The sequence below is a fragment of the Corythoichthys intestinalis genome, chromosome 7 (genome assembly GCF_030265065.1).
Source record: "Corythoichthys intestinalis isolate RoL2023-P3 chromosome 7, ASM3026506v1, whole genome shotgun sequence".
In the NCBI taxonomy this organism is placed as follows: domain Eukaryota; kingdom Metazoa; phylum Chordata; class Actinopteri; order Syngnathiformes; family Syngnathidae; genus Corythoichthys; species Corythoichthys intestinalis.
The window spans coordinates 58,293,213-58,317,065 of record NC_080401.1 but is presented as its reverse complement, the minus strand read 5'-3'; the positions used below and the strand labels follow the sequence as shown (position 1 = coordinate 58,317,065).

The window sequence follows — 23,853 nt, the reverse complement described above, 5'->3', positions numbered from 1 at the left end:
AATTAAAAAAAAACAAAAAACATTCAGAATTGTTATATTTTTAAAATTAAACTGAACTATTATTTTATTTTTAATTTAAAATGTATTTTTTGATCAAAATTTTTTTAACCTTTTGTTTTATGAATTTTAATTTTATATATAAAAAAATCTTGAAAAAAAGTACAAAATTAAATTAAATATATAGATATATAAATTTAAATATATATTTGTTTAAAAAAGATTTAAAAAAATATTCATTATCATTGTAATAAATTATATATTTTTTTAAAGTCATCCGTATAATTTTTTATATTTTTAACTCTTAAAAAGTCATGTAAAGATTTAAAAAAATATATTTTAACTTTAATTTCGGTAAATTTTGAAAATTAAATTGAATTATTATTGTATGACTTATTTTTAATCGTTTTTTGCCCTTCGTTTTATTAATTGAAATTTTATATATATATATATATATATATATTTATATATATGTATATACATTTTCATGTATTTTTAAAATTTTATTTAAAACCTAATATAAAGTCCAGTAAAACAAAGTTTCTTTTTCGCAGGAAGTTTGACTCATAATTGTAGTTTGTCGATAATAAAAATGTGGAAACATGCAAAATCATTTTAATGTGTAATCCAAAGAACATGTACAAGGATTTGGATAGAACAACCAAAAAAAAGAAGAAAAAAAGTCGTCCAACGTGTCCAAAGTTTCGCCCGCTTCGGCGTAACCGAGCGGAGGTGACGAAACCGCCCTCCGGTGGCTGGCGTCTGCATATGTCGCATTGTCCGAGAAGAAAAGCAGTGGGCGCTTTACTGTACACGTCTCGTCGAGAATAATAATTCGTACAAACTAAAAAAAAAAAAAAAAAAATCAACTTTGTTGTGCAGCTTAAAAATTGAACGCATTTGCACAGTGTTCCTTTACATCAAGCATTACATTTTTTTTTTCTTCACGTCATTTCAATTTGATCATTTTTAAATGAAATGATGCCTGAATGTACATTAAAAAAGTATTGTATTAGTACATAAAAATAGCGTTAATACAAGAATACTAAATACAGATAATTACTAATAATAAAAAAATGAAAATAGAAAAGCAATATAGAAAAAGAAATCAAAATATAAAATTTTGAATAAAAAAATAGAAAAGTACTAGAAAATGAATTCAAAATTCAAAATAAGAAAATTGTAAACAATGAAAATAGAAAAAAATATTCATAATTTTGAAAAATGAAATAAAAAATAGTAAAACCAAAAAAAAAGAAAAACAGTCATAAAAAAACCGTAAAAACAAAAGAAATAGGAAAAAAATATTCAAAATTTAAAATAAAATATTTGGAATAAAAAAATAAATAGGAAGGAAAAATATAGAAAATTAAAAATAAGTAAATTAACAAAATTGTAAAATTAAAATAGAAAATATATAATAAAAAAAATAAAAATAGTGAAAACAATTAAAATAGAAACAAATTAACAACATATAAAAATAAATGATAAAATACAAAACTTAACCGTTAAAAAATTAAAATTCCCAAAAATTGAAATAAAAAGAAAAAAAAGAAAAAAATGTAAAAGAAAAACAAATCGTTAAAAAATTAAAAGAATTAAGAAACAAAATACAGAAAATTAAAAATAAATAAAACAAAAATGATGATTCAAATAAATACTGTGATTGGCTGGCAACAAGTTCGGGGTTCACGTTCACGGGATAGGCTCCAGCACCCCCGCGACCCTTGTGCGGATAAGCGGTCCACAAAAATAAAACATTAAAAGGAATATATTTAAATACATTATTTGCGGCTTCTTGTTCTTTTTTAAAAAAAAAAATCATTTTCTATATTTACTTTTATTATTTCTTTTACTTATATAGCATATATTTAATTTTAGAATTTTTCTCATTTTTTGCTTAATTTTTTTCCCAATTTAATTATAGCGATAGCTAATATTTATGCAAGAATACTATTTTTTTTTTTTTGCATTAATACTATTTTTCGTACTTATGTATTCCTCCAATGCGATATGTATATTTGTTAAAATTGTTCAAATTCAGGCATCAGGGCATCAAAAAACAATCACCGGCTGCCATTGACAACGCTAGATGTCGAATCTCCAGCTCAAATGGATTCGACGTCTATCCTCGTCAATGGTACTCAAACATAAGCATTCACCGTCAGTCCGCCCAGTTCAAAAGAATTGAAAGTCTTATTGCCTTCAATGGCACCCTTGCCATTCGCGGCTAAATGCTAACGCAAAACAACTTGTTTGCTCTTTAATTTTTGTTTTGTTTCGATAGAACTGCAACTGCACACCAAAGCTGAGACTTTTTTTTTTTTCTGACCTTTCGCACATTTGAGTGTGTCTCTTTGTGGGAACAACACACACATGCGCTCACAAAATGGTGACCGTGGCTTGCGTTAAATCAGGGGCGGGCAAACGTTTGCGCTTTTAAAATGGACAACATAAAAAGATTTATTCATTCAGAATTAATATGCATTCTATGCAATATGTACTGTTGGATATTTTGTTTTTCCGACCGTGGATTGACCTATGTAAGAAGGCGAGCTTGTTGTGTGGCGTCCTCTGCTGTGAATTTACAGTATATCTTGTAGACGTCCGACCCATTTGAAGTGGAGGGGTAATGCAGTTTCGTTAAGTTGCTGCCGAACCTCCTGTTCAAATTGGATGGGACATGTAGCGCCTATAGAAGCATATTGCTGCCACACACACACAAAAAAAGTCCCATCATGCGAAAATGTAATAATTATGTAAAAACGTGATCATTATCGTATAAAGACATAAAAGTATATCACTTTGAAACCTTGAAAGAGGAAATTGTCTGCAGAATGGCTAACATATTGTTTTTATTTCATTTCTTGGGTGATGAAGAGATTTTACCGTTACTAAGCACTAAGTTTAGACTAAGTACTCAGACGGCATTCGAAGTGTATGCATTTCATGTTTTTACATGATAGTTTTCACGTTTATTACATAATAATTATCATGTAAAAACAAGATTTTTGTGTCAAAACTCACATAAAAACCTGATACATATCATGTAAAAATGTGAGTTGTCACGATCATTACATGATAATTATCATTTTTAAAATGAGTTTTCACGTTTATTACATGATAATTATCACATTTTTAACAATTTTTAATAAACGTGAAAACTATCATATAAAAACGAGATTTACATAATCACGTTTTTTTTCATGTATCACATTGCAAAAATGTGATAGTTTTCACGTTTATTACATGATAATTATCATTTTTACATTTATCATGTTTTTATCTGATATTTTTGACACAAAAATCTCATTTTTACATGATAGTTTTCACGTTTTTATATAATTACGTTTTTGTTTTCATATAATTGTTTTTACACATTATTACATAATATTTGTCATGTTCTTATGTGATAGTTGTTTTTCACACAAAATTATCTCGTTCTTACATGATAGTTTCCATGTTTTTACATGATATCACATTTTTACATAATCACGTTTTTTTGCATAATTATCACATTTTTATATATTTATCACATTTTATATAAGCACGTTTTTTGCATGATAATTATCACAATTTGACATAATAATTAGCACATTTTTACATTATAATTAGCACATTTTTACATAATTAGCACGTTTTTACGAATGTTGACGTTTTTACATAATAAATATGTTTTTACATGATAGTTTCCACATATTTACATGATAATTATCACGGTTTTACATGACGTTTTGGCGTGATAATGATCACATTTTTAAATGAGTTTTTACATTTTTACATAGTTGTCACATTTTTACATTGTCGTTTTTTTACATGATAATGATCACGTTTGTAAGTGATAATTTCCACGATTTTACGCATCACATTTTTACATAATTATCTTGTTTTTACATGACAGTAGCACGTTTATACATAATTATCACATTTTTACACAATCATAACGTTTTTAAATAAAGGTTTTTACGTTTTTACATGATTACGTTTTTACAAGTTTTCATGTTTTTATTTATTACGTTTTGTACATGATAATTATCACGTTTTAACATGATAATTTCCATGTTTTGACATGATAATTATCACATTTGTACATAATTTATCACGTTTTGTGATATCATGGTTTTGTGATAGTATCACATTTTTAGTCACTTTTTTTGCACGATAATTATCACATTTTAACCTAATAATCACGTTTTGACATAATAAATATCCCATTTTGAATTTTGAAATGAGTTTTGACATTTTTACACAATTCACATTTTTACATTTTTATGCCGTTTTTTACATAATTATGCGTTTACATGATAATTTTCACGTTTTTACATAGTTTCCACGTTTTTACATTTTTACAAAATCATCGTGTTTAAATATATATAGTACAAATATCAAGTTTTCCCTTTTCTACAAAATTATTACGTTTTTTAACATCATAATTATCACGTTTTTACATAACTATCACATTTAAAAAATTATTTTTACATAATCAGTTTTCTATGAGTTTTCACGTTTTTACTTAATTGTATTTTACATAATTACTGTGTTAATACATGATATAATCGTTTTTACATAATTATCGCATTTTTACATAATCACGTTTTTTGCATGATAATTATATTTGTACCTCGTAATTAGCACATTTTGACATGATAATTATCACATTTTTACATTATGATCAGTTTTCCATGAGTTCGTTTTTACTTAGTTGTTTTTTTTACATAACTATTGTGTTCATATACATGATACAATCCTTTTTTTACATAATTATCACAATTTCACTCATTCACGTTTTTTTGCATCATAATTATCATATTTGTACCTTGTAATTAGCACATTTTGACATGATAACTATCACATTTTAAATGATAGTTTTTACATGATAATTATCACGTTTTTACATAGTTTCCATGTATTTACATGATATCACATTTTTACATAATCATCGTGTTTTGACATGATAAATATCAAGTTTTCTGGTTTCTACATAATTACGTTTTATTACATGATAATTATCACGCTTTTACATAACTATCACATTTTGATGATAATTATCACATTTTTACATAATCAGTTTTCTATGAGTTGTCACGTTTTTACTTAATAATTGTATTTTACATAATTATTGTGTTAATACATGATATAATCGTTTTTACATAATTATCGTATTTTTAAATCACGTTTTTTGCATGATAATTATATTTGTACCTCGAAATTAACACATTTTGACATGATAATTATCACATTTTTACAGAATGATCAGTTTTCCATGAGTTCACGTTTTTACTTAGTTGTTTTTTTTTTTACATTATTGTGTTCATATACATGATACAATCCTTTTTTTTACATAATTATCACATTTTGACTCATTCACGTTTTTTTTTGCATCATAATTATCATATTTGTACCTTGTAATTAGCACATTTTGACATGAGAACTATCACATTTTTAAATGATAGTTTTTACATGATAATTATCACGTTTTTACATAGTTCCCATGTTTTTACATGATATCACATTTTTACATAATCATCGCGTTTTGACATGATAAATATCAAGTTTTGTGGTTTCTGCATAATTACGTTTTTATTACATGATAATTATCACGCTTTTACATAACTATCACATTTTGATGATAATTATCACATTTTTACATAATCAGTTTTCTATGAGTTTTCACGTTTTTACTTAATTGTATTTTACATAATTATTGTGTTAATACATGTTATAATTGTTTTTACATAATTATCGTATTTTTACATAATCACGTTTTTTGCATGATTATATTTGTACCTCGTAATTAGCACATTTTGACATGATAATTATCACATTTTTACATTATGATCAGTTTTCCATGATTTCACGTTTTTACTTAGTTGTTTTTTTTACATAATTATTGTGTTCATATACATGATACAATCCTTTTTTTACATAATTATCACATTTTGACTCACTTTTTTGCATGATAATTATCATATTTGTACCTTGTAATTAGCATATTTTGACATGATAATTATCAAATTTTCAAATGATAGTTTTTACATCATTATCACGTTTTTACAGTTTCCATGTTTTTACATGATATCACATTTTTACATAATCATCGCGTTTTGACATGATAAACAAGTTTTCCCGTTTCTACATAATTATTACGTTTTTTACATGATAATTATCGCGTTTCTACAGTTTCCACGTTTTACATGATAATTATCACATTTTGATGATAATTATCACATTTTTACATAATGATCAGTTTTCTATGAGTTTTCACGTTTTTACTCGTTTTTTTTTTTTTACATAATGTGTTCACACATGATGTAATCATTTTTTACATAATTGTCATATTTGTACCTTGTAATTAGCACATTTTGACATGATAATTATCACGTTTTTATCATGTTACGTAGTTTCCACGTTTTTACTTGACATCATTTTTACATAATTATCGCGTTTTGACATGATAAATGTCAAGTTTCCTGGTTTCTACATAATTATTACGTTTTTTTACATAATTGTCACGTTTTTACATAATTAGCACATTTTGATGATAATTATCACATTTTTACATAATGATCAGTTTTCTATGAGATTTCACTTTACTTAATAATTGTTTTTTTTACATAATTATTGTTTATACATAATACAATCGTTTTTACATAATCACGTTTTTTGCATGATAATTATCATATTTGTACCTTGTAATTAGCACATTTTGAAATGATAATTATCACATTTTTGAATGATAGTTTTAAAATTTTTACATAATTATCAGTTTTACAGTATTAAATCGTTCTTAACATGATTTCATTTTTACAAGGTAATTTTCATGTTTTTACAAGTTTTCATTTTCCTACAGTTATGTTTTTTACATGATAATTATCACGTTTCTACATGATGATCACAGTTTTCTCTACTAGTTTTCACGTTTTTACCAATTTTTTTTTTACATAATTATCATGTTTATACATGATACTTTACGCAATTTTAAATGATAGTTTTCACGTGTTTACATGATACTGTCATGTAAAAACATGATACTGGACTTTTTTTTTTTTTTAAGTGGCAGCAATACACTTCCGTAAGCGCCGACAATGGCAGACCAAGATCAGACTGCGGCAAGAAATTTCCATAAAAACCTAGTCAAACCGGTGACATCACCATCTGTCCCACCTTAACGCGCGATTACATTGACTTTATATGGAAACCATCGTGCGACGAGGATAAAAAAAATGCGTCCAATTGGAACGCAGCATTATACTGCCGTGCGCTTTATACTGCGGAAATTACGGTATATGCTATTTTGCTAATATTAATAGCCTATAATATTTACAGTAAATATTAACTCATTTTTAATGAGCTAATGAGTTAAAAAAAAGAAAAAGGACAGGGCTTATTAAAAAATAAAAAATACATTCGCAAATTTTTAATGAAAATGTTGAATAAAAAGAGAATAGGGATTTTTTTTTTTCATATCAAGTACATCTGTTTACCAATTTTGAATGATTTAATGACAACTTCTAACAAGCCTGTGAGGCGCGACAAATGAACACAGCGGGCCGCGCCGGGCCCGCGCGCCGCCCTTTGCCCACCCCTGCTCCAGCTCCACCAATCGGAGGCCACGCGAGCCAAAGACAATGTACATAAAGGCACGTTAGACCTCAGTGTTGACGTGAGATTCAAGTGGGAGTCCGCTCCTGGAAACACAAAGCGTCCCGGATAAACGTGGGGCGGAGTCAGTCGTCGGCGCCGCCGTAGAGGTCGGCCAGCTTGCGGAAACGGGGCCCCCAGTCCCCGAGGTAGTCGTAGTCCTGGTCGGCGCCGCTGGAGGCCGAGTGCAGGCTGCTGAGCGAGCCGGCCGTCGACCCGCCGCCTTCGTAGTCGAACACCAGCAGCGAGTCGTACGGCGGCGCCGTCGGGTCGTTGTCCGCCGCTTTCAGGCCCTGATGAAAGGTGTGGGGATCGTGGAATAAGCATCACTTTAAAAAAACAAAACAAAACCCTGCTAGCTGTCAACAGTGCTAACGAGTACCTCATGTATGAAGTCGCCGATGTCTCCAGGGTGGGGCGCGGCGGACCTGAGCGGGTACTGGTGGTCGTGATGAAGGGGCCGCTCGTCCAGACGGCGGATGCCCACCTTGACCCCGCACTCGCCGTCGGCCACCGAGTCGGGCTGCTGCAACTGGCTCAGGTCGTAATCCTGCCAAACACAAAATGGTCAGTTCCCAGAAAATGTTCCTCCTTGGAGCTACGCTGGAAAAAATAAATAAAACAAAAAACTTCAATTTGCAGTAAAATAATAAGAGCTATGGTAAACAAAGTTTTGCTGTCAAAATAAATGATACAACTGTAAAATACACATGAATAACTAAAAATTTGAAATGAAATTTAAAAACTAGAAAATGCACTTTCTGGAGAAATTGCAATGGTAGCTTTGTTTTGGCGGGTAAACCCATTAGGGTCACTTCCTGTGGATATTTGTTCATTTCCTATTGATATCAGGTCACTTCCTGTTGATTTTGGGTAACTTCATGTTGATATCTGGTCACTTCCTGGGCATTGTCCTTGGGCCCCGCACAAATCGCCGGCTGGGTGTCGCCTCCTCTGGGCAGGGATCCTTTCCTGCCCTTGGACTAGTGGGCCATGGGGGTCCAACGCTGTGCCGCCTCGGTTGGGGGGTATTGGTGTATAGGGGGCCAGGTGGGCGGGCGGTGGTGGGGCGGCACATTGGGCGGTGGCGCATCCCCTCATCCCTTCCCCAAGGGCCGGCTATGTGGGGGACCACCCCTGGGTCCTGGGGGTATGGTAGTGGCCCCTTTGCTGTAGTTGCAAGAGATTGGTTGGCCATGCTCACGTTCACTGATTTTGGGGCTTTTACAGGTCACTTCCTGCCTATTTGGGGACACTTTGACGTCAATCCCGTTGATTTTGGGTTACTGAACAGGAAGTGACTTGAAAATATCCCCAAATAAATATAAAGTGACTCAAAATCAACATGAAGCAGCCTGTAAATGCCCCGAAATCAACATCCTGTCAATTTTGTGGCATTTACAGTTCACTTCCTTTTTATTTAAGGACACTTCGAGGTCATTCCTGTTGATTTTGGGACATTTTGAGGTCAATCCTGTTGGTGTTGGGAGCATTTTAGGGTTAGGGTTACTTCCTGATTTGGGGGCATTTCGGGGTCACTTCTTGCTAATTTTGGGGCATCAACAGGCCACTTCTTGTTGATTTGGGGGCATTTCAGGATCACTTCCTGTCGATTTCGGGTTACTGAACAGGAAGTGACTGGAGGATGTCCCCAAATAAATATGAAGTGACTCCGTCATTGCCCTTAAAATGAACAGGAAATGACGATTAAATGCCCTAAAATGAATCTATGGCTGTGAATGTTCTGGTTTCAGTGCCAATAATGGCAGCCAGTGAGCTATAGACACAATTATAATGGAGGATTTTGCTAGCAACCTTTTGGTTAATGATTAATCGATTCTCGGCATATCGATCCCCACGGTATCGTGATATATCACCTTTTCAAAATATTCTCACACTCCCAGTACCTGGTCTTCCTCGCCGCCGCCTTCTTCGTCATATTTGAGAATGTTATCGCGCACGTCGTCTTCGGGGTCGATGAGGAGCTGCTTGGCCTGCCGCTCCTTGTCCCGCCTCTTCATCCACATGCCGAACACCAGCACTAAGACTGAAGAAGACCCCGTACGGCGGTCAATCCAAGAAAAAAATACGCGTTGTGCTATTTGCCATCTGACCGAGCAGCAGGATGATGAAGACGAGGATCCCGATGACGGCTCCCATGCCCAGGCCGGCGGCCATGATGCGCTGCATGTCCACGCAGTCGCCGTGGTGGTCGCACTGGCACACTTTGACGCGCAGGTACGTGGTGTTGGACATGTGAACGTTGCCCGAGTCGGTGACGGTGACGGGGACTTCGTAGACGCCGTGCGGTAGGGAGCCGGTGCGGAGACGCAGCTGGGCGTGCTCGCCTGTCGGAAAAATCGTGTTCATTGGTTTCAAAGTGAAATGTGCACTTCAAAAATGACTTTATGAACTGGGATGGCGAGCATTGAATGGTCAGGATTCAGTGCCATTGACAGGAATAGAGATGCCCAATTAGTTTGGACTGGGAGAGCTGTCAGCGATGAGGCTTTTCATGATTTTTTTTAATATTAAAAAAAACAAAACATACATAATTACTTTAAAAATTAAAACCGTAAAAAAAAAAAACTGAAAATCAAAATACAAATATGAATATTTCCTGTTTATTGAGTTTTATTATATATATTAAAAAATATATATATTTAATTTCACATAATTTCACCCCCCTCAAAAAAAAAAAAAAACCTTAAAATTCAGAGAATAGATTTAAACTTAAATATAAAAATTAATAAAGTTAAAAACGGTCATATTTACTGCTATATTTTACTTTTTTCAATGAACAAAAATCAAAATGTAGTTTTAATTTAGAAAAATATAAAAATAATACATTTAAAAAATTTTTTTGCTGTTTTTTAATTTACTAAAACGTTTGAAATTTTGAAAAAATAAATAATATTTCCTTATTTTTTGTTTTATTATTTATTTTAAAAAATATTTAATTTTATCCCCCCCGAAAAACTAAATTTAGAGAATAAATTTACAACTTAAATATAAGGACAAAGTTAAGAACTGCCATATTTACTGTTATATTACCCTTTTTTCAAATAACATAAATCAAAAAGTAAAAGGATATTTCTTTTTTCTTTTATTTGTTTTAATTTACAAAAATGTAAAAATAATACAATTGAAATTTTAAAATAAAAAATAAGAGAATATTTGCTGTTTTTTCAGCTTACTAAACCTTAAAAAAAACTTGAAAATTAAAATTGAATAATATTTCCTGTTTTTTTAAAAATAGTTTTATTAAATACTTAAAAAATCAATAATAGTTTTACATAATTTTACCCCCCGCCCCCCCCCCCAAAAAACTTAAAATTTAGATAATAGATTTACAACTTAATTATAAAAATTCCCTAAGTTAAGAACGGTCATATTACAGTTTTATTTTCCTTTTTTCAATTTACATAAATGTTCAGAAAACAAGAATATTTACTTTTTTGTTGTTTTAATTTCTATAATGTATTTAAAAAAAAAAAAAAGTGAATATTTTCTGTTTTTTCTTTTGTTTTTTCAATTTACTAAAATGTAAAAAAAAAAACTTTTTAAAATTAAAAATAAAGAATATTTCCTGTTTTTAAAAAAAATCTAAAACATTGTTATTACATATATATTTTAAATATTTTTTAAAGATTAATTTTACGTAATTACATAATTTTACTAAAAAAAAAACTTTAAAATTAAAGAATAGATTTACAACTATAAAAATTAATAAAGTTAAGAATGGTCATATTTACAGTTTAATTTTCTTTTTTCAATTAACAAAATGTACACAAAATGAAGATTAAAAAAAAAGTAGAAGCATAGTTAGTTTTTCCCTTTTTTTGTTTTCATTTACAAAAAATGTAAAAATAATTCTGAAATTTTAAGATAAAAATAAGAATATTTGCTGTTTTTCTTTTTTTTTTTTTCCAATTTACTAAAATGTTAAAAAAAATTAAAAATTAATATTTCCTGTTTATATATATATATATATATATATATATATATATATATATATATATATATATATATATATACATATTTTTAATTAATTTTACATACTTTTACCCCCCCCCAGAAAAAAATTGAATTAGAGAATAGATTTACAACTTAATTATAAAAAATTAATAACATTACAAACGGTCATATTTACTGTTTTATTTCCCTTTTTTCAATTTACAAAAATGTAAAATGAATTAAAACAAAACAACAACAACAACAAAAAAACATATAAAAGATTTTTCGCTGTTTTTATTAATTGATTCATAAACATTTTTAAATATTAATTAAAATTATTCAATCATTTAAAAGACAAATATAAAAAAATAGATAAACTTTTTAACTCATTCGCTGTCATTGGTGACGCTTAACGTCCAATCCATATTGACTGTGAGGGGCAGGGCCAGTTCAAATGGATTGGACCTCTATCACCGTCTATGGCCACCAACAAGTTCAGTTGTGACACTCTTAAGTTAAGACGACATGGTTTAGTGCTTACCGCTGAGTCGTACGAGCGTCCAGTTGTGTCGCACGTCAGACGGGCGCGTGGGCAGCTCGAAGGCGAAGGGGCCGGCGTTAGGGCTAAGGTCGGGGTCCGAGGCCGTGATGTTGAGGCCGCTTCCTGCCTCGGGTCGCTCGCACATCTCCACCTCTGGAGGGAAGACGTGCGGCGCGTTGTCGTTGATGTCCAGGAGGTACATCTGGAGGGTGCCCGTGCCGCTGGCGGGGGGAACGCCTGCCCACACGCATAAGACGCACAGATCAGATATACATCCCACACTCAAAAGACATGCAAAACACATCCGAGACGCAAAGACAGCACACACAGAAGACAATCAAACACACATGCATGTGCACAAAGAACAGAAAAGACAGTAGACACACTTTCAAGAACAGGAAGTTCCCCTAAAATCAACAGGAAGTGACCCAAAATCAACAAGACGTGGCCTAAACATGCTCTGTGTGACTCAAAAAGTGCCCCAAAATCAATAGGAAGTGACTCAAAAGTGCACTACAATCAATAGGAAGGGGTCTGAAAATGCCCCCCAAAAATAAACAAGAAGTGACTCAAAATCAACCAAAACCCCAGAATCGACCTTAAATCAACTGCAAATGTTCCACTTTATCAAGAGGATTGCTCCGATTTTTTCCCCATGATAAATAGTGACACAAAACTAACATGAAGTGACCTGAAAATGGCCCGAAATCAATAGGAAGTGACCCAAAACTGCCTGCAAATAAAAAATTAGCTACCCAAAAGTGCCCCAGATCAATAGGAAGTGCTCTGAAAGTGTCCAAAAATAAACAGAAAGTGACTCAAAATCAACTGAATTTCAAGAATCGGCCTTAAAATGTCTGTAAGTGCCCCAAAATAAAAAAGTGACCCAAAATAAACAGGAGTTACCTGAAAATGGCCTGAAATCTATAGGAAGTGACCACCTACCTACCTGCCTGCCTACCTACACTACCCTACTTTACCCTACCCTACCCTTTTTTCTAGGTTGGCATTTGGACACAAACAGAGGGGACATTTTGTGCTAAAGTTAGCATATTAGCTAACATGACTTATCAATCATTTTACAAACAAATTCAATTTCTTTGACCACCTATCCTACCCTACCCTACCCTACCCTACCCAACCATTTTTATGAGGTGCCATTTGGACACAAACAGAGTGGACATTTTGTTCTAAAGTTAGCATATTAGCTAACATGACTTTGGATACTTGATGAAAAATCTATCATTTTACAAACAAATTCAATTTCTTTGACCATCTACCCTACCCTACCCTACCCTACCCTACCCTACCCTACCCTACCCTACCCTACCCTAGAGCCTAGTTCGGGCCTAAAAAATCCAGCCCGACCCGACACGGCCCGCTAGTATTGAGGCCCGACCCGGCCCGAGCTCGATCACTTAACTAGATTTGCAGGCCCGAGCCCGAAAAACCCGATTTTTTTTTTTTTTTTTTTTTTTTTTTTTTTGAGTGACGCGGAAAAAACGCAGCAGCAGCAATTTATTTTCATTTCTTCTAGTTGGCAGAAAAAAACGCAAGTTTTCTTAATGTTTAAATAATCTACATATTTTTTTGAGAATTATCAAAGCATTCACACAACAAAATAACGCTGGGAAAGTTTGTTAAACATATTTCTGAGTGTGTGGGATATTGTTCTCACATGGACGCGCCTCTCTGACAAGGAAATGAAAATGAGGGCGGCGCCTCGGCCGTGCGCAAACGGTACAGCGGGAGGACAAGAAGAAAAAGCGGCCGGCGCCACGGCGTTCGTGCACACGCACAAGCAAAAGCGCAATACAGAGAGCCTGCTCTCCATTAAAAATTTTTTTTTTAAATTTAATTTATTTATTTGTTTTTTTTAAAATAATTTATTAGTCCGGCATGGCGGCCCGACCCGAACTGACCCGAACGTGAATGCTTAAAATGTGGGCCCGACCCGACCCAAATGTCGGGTCGGGTCGGGTTCGGGTTCGGGCACAAAATCTAACCTCTACCCTACCCTGCCCTGCCCTGCCCTGCCCTGCCCTGCCCTACCCTACCCTTTTGTACTAAAGTTAGCATAATAGCTAACATGACTTTGGATACTTGATGAAAAATATCATTTTACAAACAAATTCAATTTCTTTGATATATTGCTAACCCTGCCCTACCCTTTTTTAATTTTTTTTTTTTTTTTTTATAGGTTGCCATTTGGACACAAACAGGTGGGACATTTTGTGGTAAAGTTAGCATACTAGCTAACATGAATTTGGATACTTCATGAAAAATCTATCATTTTACAAACAAATTCAATTTCTTTGACCATCTACCCTACCCTACCCTACCCCACCCTACCCTTTTGTACTAAAGTTAGCATAATAGCTAACATGACTTTGGATACTTGATGAAAAATATCATTTTACAAACAAATTCAATTTCTTTGATATATTGCTAACCCTACCCTACACTTAAAAATTTTTTTTTAAATAGGTTGCCATTTGGACACAAACAGGGGGGACATTTTGTGGTAAAGTTAGCATACTAGCTAACATGAATTTGGATACTTGATAAAAAATATCATTTTACAAGCAAATTCAATTTCTTTGATATATTGCTAACCCTACCCTACCCTTTAAAAAAAAAAAATTTATAGGTTGCCATTTGGACACAAACGGGGGACATTTTGTGGTAAAGTTAGCATACTAGCTAACATGAATTTGGATACTTGATGAAAAATCTATCATTGTACAAACAAATACAATTTCTTTGATATATTGCTACCCTTCCACCTACCCTACTCTACCCTACCCAACCCAACCCAACCATTTTTATGACGTGCCATTTGGACACAAACAGAGTGGACATTTTGTGCTAAAGTTAGCATATTAGCTAACATGAATTTGGATACTTGATGAAAAATCTATCATTGTACAAACAAATACAATTTCTTTTATATATTGCTACCCTTCCACCTCCTCTCCTCTCCTCTATTTTTTAGGGTTCCATTTGGACACAAAGAGAAGGGACATTTTGTAATGAAGTTAGCATAAAAGATAACAGGACTTTGGATACTTGATGAAAAATCTATCATTTTACAAATAAATTCAATGTCTTTGATGTATTGCTACCCTACCACCTACTCTACTCTACTCTATTCTACTCTACCATTTTTTAATAGGGTGCCATTTGGACACAAACAGAGCGGACATTATGTGCTAAAGCTAGCATAATAGCTAACAGGACTTTGGATACTTGAAGAAAAATCTATCATTTTACAAATTCAATTTCTTGGATATATCGCTTCAACCGAGTGGACTCGTCGTGATCAACTGCACTGAAAGTACTTCATAAAACTTCAAATTCAGTTTTCTTTAGGAAGTAAAAAATAAAATGGCTTAGCACAGTTGACTTTCTCGCCACTGGTGTGACGTCTTTAAAAAATGGGAGTTTTATTAAGAGGACAAACAAAAAACCTTGTTTGTTTGTTTTTTAATTCAATAATATATTTTATTATTTTTTTTGTTAATTAAACACAACACATAATTAAAGACAGTTTATCCAGGGCAAGTTATTTTGTAGACTGAATTTGAATGAAACAGTCGGGACATAGCAAAATTCCATCATAACCTATAAGTAAATTACATGTAAAAAATAGAATTTAGAACCTGTACCATTGAATTTGTAATAGACGGCAATTGATAATACACACACACAAAAAAATAAGTTGAATGAGTATTTGTCCAACTTTAGTGAAAAATACAGTTTACATTTGTACTGGGGACACAAATGGCACCCTATAAACATTTTTTAATGACCCACATAAAAGACACGCGTTGTTTCGTGACGATGGCGTTTTGGCATTTCCGACAGAGGAAGCACGGACATGACATTCCATTCCTCTCCGGCAATTTTCCATTTTCCACAGACAATTGTTTTTTTCTCCCGCGAGAAAGACCGATTATAAGCGGAACCAGAGGAAGGATTTTGAACTAAATGCATGAATTGTAAGCAGCGGACACTGTGCGACTTGTCCGTCCGACCGGCTGATAACGCTGAGATGTCGCTAGCGTGAAATGCTAACACGCGTCGTCGCGGGTGCTTTTGCGCTCTCACCGTTGTCGGCGGCCATGAAGGTGACGTTGTACAGGTTGTTCTTGACGTACGGCGATTCGCGGTCCAGCATGGCGATGGTGGAGATGCGGCCGTTGAGCGGGTCGATCTCCAGCCAGTTGGCGGGGTCGTACATCTTGGAGTACCTGGAGTGAAACGTTAGACGATGACACCTCTTTTAAAAAATGAGCTAATGAGGACGAGGAGTTCTTCAAGTTTTCCATATTTTTGAAGGCTATTACAGGAAAGTGGAGCAGAGCTTTTTGTTTGATGCGGTTCTGACAGATCTTTTTGTATGATTCAAAAGCAGATGCTAGCAGATGGCCAATTTTGCTGAGTCAGAGTCATTGTTGTTTTTGTCAACGATGACGATAACGAGTATATGTCGTCGACTGACTATTTTTTTCCTGACGATAACAAGCTAAAAACTTGTCTCGGGAAACGAGAAACTGCTCTACCGGAAAGTTTCCAAGACGGCAGCTTTAAGGAAATCAACAAATTGACCACGGATCAAAAGATGCGACTCAAGGCATTGTAGGACCGCGTCGAGGCTCGGATCGAGAACTGGCTCCTAGGACTCACGGTTCGGTCTGAGGAAGGATAGAGAAAAATGGATGCTACCTGGCGCCAGGTGGCGGAACTGTCGAGGCAGACCGTGACTATTGGCAATGACTTAAAGTGCATGTGACATGAAAAAGCATGTTTATTTCATAATACACGCGGTATTTTATGCTCCTGAATGATATGGACCACTTGGATATGTGTGGAAGCGATCACTATATTTATTTAGTTTTTTGAATCCCGCGCCATGAAATTGAGTGACTTCCTGCTTCGGTCTTGCATTGAGGAGGAGGGCGCTGTGACGTGTACGGTAGAAGGCGTCCTCTTCACTTTCCAGCCGTACTGTTGTGTACGAGGACTAAGGATTCAGCTGATTTTGCGGATTAATACGTTTATTTCTCGCATCACGTCAGCCAAACGGCTGCAGAAAAATCATTCTGTATGAGGGAGAGGCGTATGCCCCTTTTTGGAGTTTCAAAAGGTTCCCATTCACCGTGGATTTTGGCCAAGCCCTAGTAATGTGGGACCATTGGACAAACGAGGAAGTGAGTAAACGTCATTTTTTGTATTATGTCAAATATTAATACAGCGATTACAAAGTAAACACTACAAACTTTCTTTAAATAAAGGACTACTTATGTTTGATCATTGATACGCATGTTAAAAGCTCTCCTCGTGCACATTAGCTGCATGTTAGCTGCACAACAACTGCAGCCGCCCTCCTCTGGGGAACGAACTGTAAATTGCTCTCCGCCGGGCGGTTTGCCGATCCGCGAAGCCAATCGACAACCCAGTCGTCATGTCAAATAATCCGGGCTAGTTATGTGTGATTTTCCGCTTCGAAGACTTTGAAACATCACTCGGTTCAGGTTAGCATGTCGGCTAGCTGTCACGCCTCTTGGATTGTTTACATTCTCCGAAGCCGGGGAAGGGAAATGACAGAAGCCCGATTTAGGTGTCATAAAATATCGTTCGGGAGGTGCGACAGTAAAGGTGAAGTCGACAGTTTTGACCATTATGGAGTAATTTTGCCATGTCGTCCTGAATAAGTGCATTTTTATTATTTCATATTCCATTTAGCACAAGACTGTTATTTGTCATGACCATGCCATTTATTTAGTAATTGAGGAAAATACTTGGATATAAAGAATATCCTGTAAAAATATTGAAGTAAAGAGACAGAAACAATGACATTTTGCAGCTCTCTTCGTCGCGTTTTCCTCGTTGTGAATACTTCCCCCTCGACGGGCTGACTGGTCCTTCTCAAGCCATTTATTTAGCTATTGTAGAAAAATACAGTGCCTTGCAAAAGTATTCGGCCCCCTTGAACCTTGCAACCTTTCGCCACATTTCAGGCTTCAAACATAAAGATATAACATTTTAATTTTTTGTCAAGAATCAACAACAAGTGGGACACAATTGTGAAGTGGAACAAAATTTATTGGATAATTTAAACTTTTTTAACAAATAAAAAACTGAAAAGTGGGGCGTGCAATATTATTCGGCCCCCTTGCGTTAATACTTTGTAGCGCCACCTTTTAGCTCCAATTACAGCTGCAAGTCGCTTGGGGTATGTTTCTATCAGTTTTGCACATCGAGAGACTAACATTCTTGCCCATTCTTTCTTGCAAAACAGCTCGAGCTCAGTGAGGTTGGATGGAGAGTGTTTGTGAACAGCAGTCTTCAGCTCTTTCCAAAGATTCTCGATTGGATTCAGGTCTGGACTTTGACTTGGCCATTCTAACACCTGGATACGTTTATTTTTGAACCATTCCATTGTAGATTTGGCTTTATGTTTTGGATCATTGTCCTGTTGGAAGATAAATCTCCGTCCCAGTCTCAGGTCTTGTGCAGATACCAACAGGTTTTCTTCCAGAATGTTCCTGTATTTGGCTGCATCCATCTTCCCGTCAATTTTAACCATCTTCCCTGTCCCTGCTGAAGAAAAGCAGGCCCAAACCATGATGCTGCCACCACCATGTTTGACAGTGGGGATGGTGTGTTCAGGGTGATGAGCTGTGATGCTTTTACGCCAAACATATCGTTTTGCATTGTGGCCAAAAAGTTCAATTTTGGTTTCATCTGACCAGAGCACCTTCTTCCACATGTTTGGTGGGTCTCCCAGGTGGCTTGTGGCAAACTTTAAACGAGACTTTTTATGGATATCTTTGAGAAATGGCTTTCTTCTTGCCACTCTTCCATAAAGGCCAGATTTGTGCAGTGTACGACTGATTGTTGTCCTATGGAAAGACTCTCCCACCTCAGCTGTAGATCTCTGCAGTTCATCCAGAGTGATCATGGGCCTCTTGGCTGCATCTCTGATCAGTTTTCTCCTTGTTTGAGAAGAAAGTTTGGAAGGACGGCCGGGTCTTGGTAGATTTGCAGTGGTCTGATGCTCCTTCCATTTCAATATGATGGCTTGCACAGTGCTCCTCGAGATGATTAAAGCTTGGGAAATCTTTTTGTATCCAAATCCGGCTTTAAACTTCTCCACAACAGTATCTCGGACCTGCCTGGTGTGTTACTTGGTTTTCATAATGCTCTCTGCACTTTAAACAGAACCCTAAGACTATCACAGAGCAGGTGCATTTATACGGAGACTTGATTACACACAGGTGGATTCTATTTATCATCATCGGTCATTTAGGACAACATTGGATCATTCAGAGATCCTCACTGAACTTCTGGAGTGAGTTTGCTGCACTGAAAGTAAAGGGGCCGAATAATATTGCACGCCCCACTTTTCAGTTTTTTATTTGTTAAAAAAGTTTAAATTATCCAATAAATGTAATAAACGATTGTGTCCCACTTGTTGTCGATTCTTGACAAAAAAATTACATTTCATATCTTTATGTTTGAAGCCTGAAATGTGGCGAAAGGTTGCAAGATTCAAGGGGGCCGAATACTTTTGCAAGGCACTGTACTTGGATAAAAAGAATATCCTGTAAAAATATTGGAGTAGAGAGACTGAAACAATGACATTTTGCGGCTCTCTTCGTTGCGTTTCCCTCGTTCTGAATAATTCCCCCTCAATGGGCTGAATAGTAAAACCGATGAGCCCAGTCTCCCGCTGACGTCATCCACCTGTTGGGGACGCTCGAGCCCTATAACGGTAGGCGTGGCTAACCGGCAGATAAAAGACAAATTTCTCGTCATCTGCGCTTTGCTAAATTGTTGTATATAGTCGAATCGTCTCAAAATAGGATTCTAATTCACATAATAATGCTATTTAAGACTTTTTTTTTCTCCTGTCGTATGCTCTTTAAGGGATCTGAGGTCTCACCTACGCCCTGAGGAGCGTGAATTTGACTGAAGACCAACTGTATTTGGACATATTAAATTATTTATTCGGCTTAATTCGATTATAATTTTCCTTTCCCTTTCTCGAACATCCTTATCCCACCCCTCACTTCTCCTGGAGAGAGCCGCACAGATGGCCCTATCTCTTGCCCTTGATTCTCTTCCCAACAAACTCCCCCCTCCAGTTTTCTTACTATCACTGACCCCCTCCCCTTCTTCCAGCCATGACTGGTAGTTCTCCTTTTTTTCGTGCAAAAAAATACCTGCACGTGACCTGCGCGTCATATCCCTGCTATGTTGTATGATATATGTGTGTACTGTAACTTCTGTAACTGCTCTACTTGTAACTTGCTCTGTAATTTCTGGAGAGAGAAGAAGAAGAACATGTGCAGCGGTCCGATGCTCACTCATCAAACGGAATTTCGTTGTCATCTGTTGCCATCTTGCGAGAGCTGGTGTCAATGACTAATAAATCTCTCTGAATCTTTGAAGGTTATCACCAGGATCTTGCTTAGTCGAGCCCTTCCAGCAGGACCCCTCCCCAGCAGGCTGGCTTTATGCCCAATCGCTTCACAATTGACTACATCTCCGTCATTCGTCTGCTGATAGAGATGGCCCTTGAATTCCGTAAGGACCCATCAATCCATTATCTCCCGCTCAACCCGGTGGTTGGGTCGCGGAGGCAGCAGTTTTAGCAAGTAAGCCCAGACTTTCCTCTCCCCAGCCACTTCAACCAGCTCCTCTGGCGGGATCCCAAGGTGTTCCCAGGCCAGCAAAGCGACAAAATCTCTCCAGCGTTTCCTGGGTCAATCCTAGGGCCTCCCGCTGGTGGGACATGCCCGGGAAACCTCTCCAGTGAGGCTTCAAGGAGGCATCCAAACCAAATGCCCAAGCCACCTCAACTGGCTCCTCTCAACGCAGAGGAATAGGGACTCGACACCTTGTCCCTCCCGTATGACCTAGCTTCTCACCCTATCTTTAAGGGACAGCCTGGCCACCCTCCCCAGGAAACTAATTACGGCCGCTTGTATCTGGGATCTTGTTCTTTCGGTCACGACCCATAGCTTGAGACCATAGGTGAGGGTAGGAACCTAGATCGGTCATTCGTAAAGAAGACCTCAAGATACTTGAACTCCTCCACTTGGGGCAGGATCTCATCCCTGCCCCGAAAAGGCCACGCCCCCCTTTTCCATGGACCATGATCTTGGGTTTTGGAGGTGCTGATCTTCATCCCGACCGCTTCACACTCGGCTGCGAACCGTTCCAGTGAGAGTTGGAGGTCACGGCTCGTTTAAGGCAACAGCACCACATCAACTGCATAAAGCAGAGCTGCATTGCTAAGGCCACCAAACTGGACCCTCTCTCAATTCCTCAGCTGCGCCTTGAAATTCTGTCCATAAAAATTATGAACAGAATTGGTGACAAAGGGCAACATTGGCAGAGTCCAACTCTCGCTGGGAACGACTCTGACTTACTGCCGGCAATGTGGACAAAACTCTGACACTGATCGTACATGGACTGAACAGCCCTTACCAGGGGTCTGTGGCCCGAAGCACCCCCTACAGGACATGGTCGAACGCCTTCTCCTATGCACCCTCGACGACCCTGCCGAGGGTATAGAGCTGGTCCACTGTTCCACGGCTGGGACGAAAACCACACTGCTCTTCCTGAATCCGAGATTCAACTTCCTGACCGGCCCTCCTTTCCAGCACCCCTGAATGGACTTTACCGGGGAGGCTGAAGAGTGTGATCCCTCTATAATTGGAACACCCCACCCGATCCCCTTTCTTAAAAAGGAAGACCACCACCCCGGTCTGCCAATCCACAGGCACTGTCCCTAATGTCCACGCAATGTTGTAGAGGGGTGTCAGCCACGACAGACTCACTACATCCAGAGCCTTTAGGAACTCCGGGCGGATCTCATCAACCTCCGGGGCCTTGCCACTCAGGAGCTTTAGATTAATGAGACGAAAATGCGACATAGCTTCTGTCATATGTATCACTTTTTTTAGGAGAAAGCAGTGAGCAAGACAGGATCCCCTCTCAGAGTGGGTGACACCCCGCCAACCCACTGGCACTCAGCCAGCAACCTGCGCCGGAGTCCAAGGAGGATACAAAGACAGAGAAGAGAGGGTAAGGCGGGAAATAAATTGGACGCCTAGTGCCGTCAATTCAGGTTTTGAGCAGGTTTTGATCAGTTCGACCATTGCGGCTTTTCACAACGGGTGGTGGTGTTTTTCAGTCATGGTTTTCCAGTTGACTTTTGCTACGAGAGTACATTCTCCAGTTCCTTCCCGTGACATCAAAGTAGTGTGAATAAATCCCTCCGTCGAGGAGCTTTCACACTCTCCTATCTCGCCAAAGTTTTTTGCCTCCCGGTGGAGATAAGACGCTCTTAGCTTTTTTCCTCTTTAAACGTGATTTGTGAAGAAGAAAATGAAAAATGAAATAGATCCCTCGCCAGCAGGTTGGCCAGTAGAGCCTGTGGGACGTCTGCTCCGGCCTACTGTTAGCTTCTAAATGGAGCGCTCCCGTCTTTGTCGCCTAGCAACAACCAATGGGGCGCTAGCCAAATCGCACGGACGCTACAGCACAGTCACACTGCGTGCCGGAGGGTTTGCGATGCCTCGTTTTTTGTCGCTTTGCACCCTCTTGACTTGTCGGCGTGTGTCTGTATAAGACAGGCCACTCGTATCTCAAGGCACCACTGTAATTTAATTCGCTACCATTGAGTGAAGTGATCTGGAGTTGCTACAAAATCCACAGGAAGCACTGCAAATTTAAGGAGCAAGAATCGGTGACACTTCCTATTGGTTTCGGAATATTTAGGGTCACTTTTTGTTGATTTTGGGTCACTTCCTGTTGATTTTGGAGAATTTACAGATAACTTCCTGTTGGTTTTGGGTCACTTCCTGCAAATGTCGGGGCATTCTGGTGTCATTTGATGTATATTTTGGATCGTTTCCTTTTGATTTTAGAGCAATTCGGGGTCATTTCCTGTTCACTGGTCACTTCCTGTTGATTTTGGAGCATTTATGGGTTACTTCCTGTTGATCTTGGGTCACTTCTTGCACATGTAGGGACATTCTGGTGTAATTTTCTGTGTTTTGGATTGTTTCCTTTTGATTTAAGGGCAATTTGGGGTCACTTTCTGTTCACTGGTCACTTCCTGTTGATTTTGGAGCATTTACGGGTTACTTCCTGTTGATTTTGGGTCACTTCCTATTGGTTTCGGAACATTTAGGGGTCACTTTTTGTTGATTTTGTGTCACTTTCTGTTGATTTTGGAGCATTTACGGGTTAATTCCTGTTGGTTTGGGGTCACTTCCTGCAAATGTATAGGCATTCTGGTGTTACTTCCTGTATATTTTATATTGATTCCTTTAGATTTTAGTGCAACTCGGGGTCACTTCCTGTTCACTGGTCACTTCCTGTTGATTTTGGTGCATTTACGAGTTACTTCCTGTAGATTTTGGGTCACTTCTTATTGGTTTCGGAGCATTTAGCATCTTTTTTTGTTGATTTTGTGTCACCGTGTTGATTTTGGAGCATTTACGGGTTACTTCCTGTCTATTTCGGGACACTTCCTATTGGTTTTGGAGCATTTAGGGTCACTTTTTGTTGATTTTGGGTCGCTTCCTGTTGATTTTGTTGCATTTACGGGTTACTTACTGTTGATTTTGGGTCACTTCCTATTGGTTTCGGAGCATGTAGGGGTCACTTTTTGTTGATTTTGTGTCACTTCCTGT

The 23,853-nt window shown here is 36.8% G+C and overlaps 1 protein-coding gene across 1 annotated transcript in view; it reads right to left on the bottom strand.

The window, feature by feature from the left end:
• Positions 1 to 596: 596 nt before the first annotated feature.
• Positions 597 to 23,853, bottom strand: part of LOC130918476 (cadherin-2-like) — a 115,909-nt gene continuing 92,652 nt past the window's right edge. Inside the window, exons 11-16 of the mRNA XM_057840198.1 lie at positions 16,247 to 16,389; positions 12,137 to 12,373; positions 9,753 to 9,986; positions 9,546 to 9,685; positions 8,021 to 8,188; positions 597 to 7,931 (exon numbers count right to left, since the gene is read on the bottom strand). Coding sequence (XP_057696181.1) covers positions 7,725 to 7,931; positions 8,021 to 8,188; positions 9,546 to 9,685; positions 9,753 to 9,986; positions 12,137 to 12,373; positions 16,247 to 16,389 — 1,129 coding nt within the window. The 3' untranslated portion in view covers positions 597 to 7,724. The remainder of the gene's footprint in view (positions 7,932 to 8,020; positions 8,189 to 9,545; positions 9,686 to 9,752; positions 9,987 to 12,136; positions 12,374 to 16,246; positions 16,390 to 23,853) is intronic.